Source organism: Mandrillus leucophaeus, unplaced genomic scaffold, assembly GCF_000951045.1.
Source record: "Mandrillus leucophaeus isolate KB7577 unplaced genomic scaffold, Mleu.le_1.0 Scaffold282, whole genome shotgun sequence".
In the NCBI taxonomy this organism is placed as follows: domain Eukaryota; kingdom Metazoa; phylum Chordata; class Mammalia; order Primates; family Cercopithecidae; genus Mandrillus; species Mandrillus leucophaeus.
Window position 1 is genome coordinate 3,686,544 of NW_012102943.1, and position 6,000 is coordinate 3,692,543.

At 40.8% G+C, this 6,000-nt stretch overlaps 1 protein-coding gene across 6 annotated transcripts in view; it reads left to right on the forward strand.

Moving 5' to 3' along the window:
• The window catches only part of HTR4 (5-hydroxytryptamine (serotonin) receptor 4, G protein-coupled), a 179,449-nt gene that overhangs the window by 104,147 nt on the left and 69,302 nt on the right, over positions 1-6,000 (forward strand). For all 6 annotated transcript variants that reach the window (XM_011985398.1, XM_011985397.1, XM_011985399.1 and 3 more), the window contains exon 4: positions 4,075-4,228. In XM_011985398.1, coding sequence (XP_011840788.1) covers positions 4,075-4,228 — 154 coding nt within the window. The remainder of the gene's footprint in view (positions 1-4,074; positions 4,229-6,000) is intronic.

Here is a 6,000-nt window from a genome sequence, read left to right on the forward strand (position 1 = left end):
TTTTAAAAGGAAGCCTGTTACTACTATTTAATTCTATGTAGCAGCAGCTCCTAGAAATCTAGGGTGAAGCAAATTAAAGCATAGAACATTTGGACAGCAGAATGTAGGACAATATTATTGTTCATTATGTCAAGGGAAACTGGCAGTAGCCCTGGCCAAGCTAGATTTAGAAAGAAAGGCTTTCATAAAAATTTTATGAGCACCAATATAACCATACATTCTAAAGCCCTCTTCTGTAAATTCTATTATTTTCCCAACATAACCCTCTAAACATCCACATCCATTTATGGAAATCAAATAATTTTCTCAGGTAAAACACCCTGCTTTCTCAAACATACTTTTTATCCTGCATGATATTATTTATTTATGTAAAAGATTTTAAATTTTATGGTTACATGATAGTTGTACATACTTATGGGGTACATGGGATATTTTGATACAAGCATACAATGTGTAGTGATCAAATCATGGTAGTTGGGGTATCCTTCACCTCAAACATTTATCATTTCTTTGTGTTGAGAGCATTCCAAATCTACTCCTCTAGCTATTTTGAAAGATACAATAAGTGATTTTTAACTACAGTCACCCAATTATCCCACCCAAATACTAGATCTTATTCCCACTATCTAATTGTATTTTTGTATGCATTCACTGACCCCTCTTCATACTCCCCCTACATACTACCCCTCCCAGCCTGTGGTAACCATCATTCTATGCTTTACCTCCATGAGATCAATTTTCTTAGCTCCCTCACATGAGTGACAACATGCAATATTTGTCCTTCTGTGCCTGGCTTATTCAATTAACATAATGTCCTCCAGTTCCATCCATGCTGCTGGAAATGACAGAGTTTTATTTGTTTTATGGTGGAATAATACCCCATCATGTGTATATACCACATTTTCTATATTAATTTATCCACTGATAAATGCTTAGGTTGGTTCCATACCTTGGTTGTGGTGAATAGTGCCCTGCAGGATACTTAGTTTGGCCTTGTGTTTTTGAACTTTTGGATTTTTGTGACACTGGAGATCCAACCAAAATTTCTGAAATCTGCTCTTGGCAACATCTTAGCACCTGGTTCTAAACCTCAAAAATGATATTGATTACCCAACAACAATAGGGCAGAATTCATTCTTCATTTATTCCTCTATTGCATTTTTGGGATAATAGAAGAAAGGATGCCAAAACTTGAGCTATATTCTGAAAGTATATTGAATGAAACAAAAGATATTTTTACTTAGAAAAAAAGTATACTATGAAAGATATATCTGGCATTCAAGCCAGTTTTACTGCTCTGTGTGAGGCAGGATACTTTGCTTGCAAGCAACAGATTGTTGTTAGCCAACTGTATTAGTTTGCTAAAGCTGTCATAACAGATACCGCCAACTGGATGGCTTAGAACAATACACACTTATTGTCTCACTGTTCTAAAGGCTAGAAGTCTGAAATAAAGGTATCAATAGGGCCATTATCCCTCTGGAACATGTAGGGAAAGGATCCTTTCTTGCCTCTATCTGGCTTCTGCTGGTTGCTGGCAACTTTACGTGTTCTTTGGCTTATGGACACATCACTTTAATCTTCCATCTTCTCATGGCCACCTTCCTACTGTGCATATCAGTTTCTGTGTCAAAATTTTTATTTTCATAAGGACATCAGTCACATTGGATTCAGGATCACCCTGAAGACCTCATTTTAATTTGATTGGCTCTTATAAAACCCTGTGTCTAAATAAGGTCACATTCCAAGGTTACTGGGAGTTGGGACTTCAACATATCTTTTGGAAGAGGAATGAATCCCAGCCCTGCCAGGGGGCTGCTACTGGGATAAAGGGCACTCTGCTAACTTACCCACCTTGCATCCCTCTGCAGGACATTGAGTCCCAGGAGAAAGTCTGATCGGGTCACTCCTAGGCTAGAAAAGTCAGCGCCCCATCATTTGTTTTCCTAACAATACTATAGCAACAGCAAAGAGATAACTCCCGAAGGATTTGAAGTGCTAGTAACAAGAGAAAGGAGGAAGGATGTTAAATGGAAAGAAACTTGCCCCCTAACAGGAAATCAAGAAGGAAACAAAATTTGAAAAAAAAAAAAAAGTATATTTCATCCACTTCAAATTCATCATTAATTGTATGTTAATAATAAACCTCTGATGATTATGAATATCACCATTCAGAAAAATTTGCTACTCAGTTATAATTTGCCTTTCTTGTAAGCCAACACTATGAAGGGAATCCAGCTAATCATGATTCTTTCAATGATTGAGTTATCTTTAGTTTGATTTTGTGGCCATGTCAGAATTATAATGGAGACAATGGTTTTTCTGAGCAAGCCTCTCTCCCATTCTTTGATCTGTTGTTTCTCGCACTCTGGCCCACATCTGGACACCCCACCAAGCTTGCCAGCTACAAGGAGCTCTTGGCACAATGCAGTCAGCTGCTCCTCAATGCCTTGTAGGAAAGGGGATATTTCTCCTCTCCCTGCTCCTGACACACCTGCTCCTCATGCTCCAACACTGGGCTCTCCCCATTCCACCCTCTCTCTCAACCCATCCTACTACCACCTCTTCAAAGAATATAGCCATTGTTATGTTAGTTATGCTTTGAATTAAGAAAAGAAAAGAAGAGGTGGGAAAAATTAACAAAGTGAACTGCATAAAATGAGGGGTGTATGGGGGTGGTTCATCATTAAAAGGTATAAAACCTTAAAGAATAGACTTAGCCTCCAGGCTCTTTTTGCATTTATATTTTGTACGCTCCCAAAGAGAAATAAATGATAGATCTACTGTAGCATTCTGCCTGTTGTGAAATTCCATGTCATGCCTGGTCATGGAAGAGGTGATCTCCAAGGCCAGAATAACATGCAGGAACGGTCTAGAAGTTAGAGGCCAGACTGTTGAATGGGCAGGTTGTACCTCTGTCTGGAGGCAGGAAGAAAGCTAGTATCATAGGCAGAACATGGAATCAAAAGAGAGTGAGCAGTGAGTCCCATGAGAGAGGTCAGACCCTAATAAATGAACGTGGGGTGGTCTCATCCAGTAGATAGGAAATGATGGAGCGGGAAATATTCAAAATTTTACATTCTTAGTATCCCAGAAACAGTTAAATAGTTTATCCCAAACGTGATGCATGTCAATTCTGTTCATGATTCATTGGTCAGGACCAGTCACTTGGTTCTACCCAGCCATAAGGAGGCCAAGAAGTGTACACTTTTGGAAGGGGAAACTTAGTATCCTTAGCAAAGAGCAGTAATAACTCACACTTGTCAACATGCAAGCTCCAGGTTGTTCACCAATAGGCTCTGATTCAGGAGATCCTTGGGATCTGTATTTTAAAAAGACTTCCTCAGGTGAGTTTCATTCAGCGTGGCAGTGATGGGGGGATGGAGGGGAATCCTTGAACCACAATTTAAAAAACAAAAAACACTGACTTAGAGCTCCACTTCCATGTAGGCAGGTGATCAAGGGTAAGGGGACAAATCTGAGAGATAGTGGTTAGAGCCCAGATGTAGAGGATGCCTGGGTCACTTCAAGTTCTAATCAAATAGATTACAGTTGCCTGGACACTGAGGCCCAGAGGGCTGGGCAGAAGCTCCTCAATGCACAGGCATCGGGATAGCGTTGGAACAGTGCCAGAGATAGAAAAGACCTTCTGGTGTGTGTGGAGCTCCTCCAGATATTGGGAGATGGAGAGGACTGTGGGGCCAACTGTAGGCAATGATTCTCAGATGTGATCCAAAGCATATATTGATATTATTATTAACAGAAACTCACAGCTCAGTATATCGTATTTTATCATATAATCAATTTTCCTTTCCTCTGTTCTTTTCTCCCTTCTGTCTTCCTTCTTTGTCCCTTCGTCTGCCACTTGCTCTCCTCTTTTTACCCTTTATTCTTTCTTTTCTTCTTTCCTTATTTTATTCTCTACTTCCCCTTCAACTCTTCTCCTCAATGTTTGCTCTTCTCTATCCCTTTCCCCATCCCCTCTTCCTCCCCTCTTCTCTCTCATATATTCTCCTCTCTCCCTCCCGTTCCTCCTTGCCCATTGCTATGCTCTGCCCTCTATTCTCTCTCCAGGTATTACGCCATCTGCTGCCAGCCTTTGGTCTATAGGAACAAGATGACCCCTCTGCGCATTGCATTAATGCTGGGAGGCTGCTGGGTCATCCCCACGTTTATTTCTTTTCTCCCTATAATGCAAGGCTGGAATAACATTGGCATAATTGATTTGGTGAGTATCCACACAGACCCCACTGGTTTACTGTCTGATCAACTTTGCATGGGATTCCTAAATGAATAAATAATATTAGATTGAGTATTCTAAGAATCTGATAGTGGTCTGGGTGATAATTAAAAAAAACAAAAAAAAAGTTAACACTTTTGAATGTGTACTGACAAAAATCCTCTCCTTAACCCAACTTTAGTCAGACTTTTCTAAATCCTTGTCCCATCTAGGTCTTGACTTTTGGACTTCTATGTGCGTTTTTGCATACCCCAACTTTCGCAAGAATCTTGCTAAGTTGGTTTAGCCAGAATCCCCCACCCTCAATATTTGATTGGGTTCTTCATCCTCCACCAGCTCCCAGGTGATTTATGATCACCTTGGCCTGCCTTCAGCAAGAGCCCTGCTAGGTTTTTTTTAGCCAGAATCCTCTCTTACTCCTGATGTTTCCTATTGATAATTTTCCATCCACTGACCCCCACTCACCATGTTTTCCACTCACCATAAATTTCCACTTTCGCTTGTTCTATTTCAATCTCTCTCTTCTACTGTAAAATCCCATCACAGTAGTCACTATAACCTATGTTGATAGTCCTGAATAAAGTCTACTTTACTGCTTTAACAAATGTCATGAATAATTTTTTCTTTAACATAGCTGTATGCCAGAGTATGCTAAATACTTTATATACAATCTTGAAAACCTCCTTGTGTGGAAAGTATAGTTATTTCTCCCATTTCTCAGATGAGAAAACCCAGGCTCACAAGCTTATGTAGGTTAAGGTTAAGGTTAAGTAACATGCCCAATGTCACACAGCTTGTAAATAACTGGACAAGTATTCCAAGCTTAGACTCCAGGGCCTGAGGCATGTCATTTGCCCCAAAAAGTCTTTATTCCATTTTATGTGGAGAGTCTATAAGGCTGATGTACTAGTCCATTTTTACACTGCTGATAAAGACAAACCCCAGATTGGGTCATTTATAAAGAAAAAGAGGCTTAATGGACCCACAGTTCCACATGCCTGGGGATGCCTCACAATCACGGTGGAAGGCAAAAGGCACCTCTTACATGGCTGCAGACAACACAGAACGAGAGCCAAGCAAAGGGGGTTTCTTATTATAAAACCGTCAGATCTCGTGAGACATATTCACTACCATGAGAAAAGTATGGGAGAAACCACCCCATAATTCAATTATCTCCCACCATGTCTCTCCCACAACATGTAAGAATTATGGGAGCTACAATTCAAAATGAGATTTGGGTGGGGACACAGCCAAACCATATCAGCTGACATGGACCTGGAGAAAATATATCATGTGGGTAGAGGCTGCTGGGGAATGAAGAGACCTCCAGGCTGGAAGTTGAGAGAACTAAACCCTAAGCCCAGCTCTGAACTGTCTCACTTGGTGAAGCACTGTGATGAGAAGATCCATTCATTCTCAATGGAGAAGAAGGTCTACCAGGGATCTAGGAGGCCATGCAACATATGCCAGGCATTATTCCAATCCCTGTGTATTGATTCTCCAGATAAACATAACTAATGGGTGGGTGTGTGTGTCTATGTGTGTGTGTGTGTGTGTGTGTGTGTAGAGAGACGGAGAGAGAAAGAGAGAGATACTGTAAGGAATTGGCTCATGTGATTATGGAGGTTTACCAGTACCAAGATCTGCAGTCAGCAAGCTAGAGTCCCAGGACAGCCAATAGTGTAGTTCCTGTCCAAATGCAGGGACACTGGAGCCCCAGCAGAGCCAATGTTTTAGTTTGAGTCCAAAGGCAGGAAAAA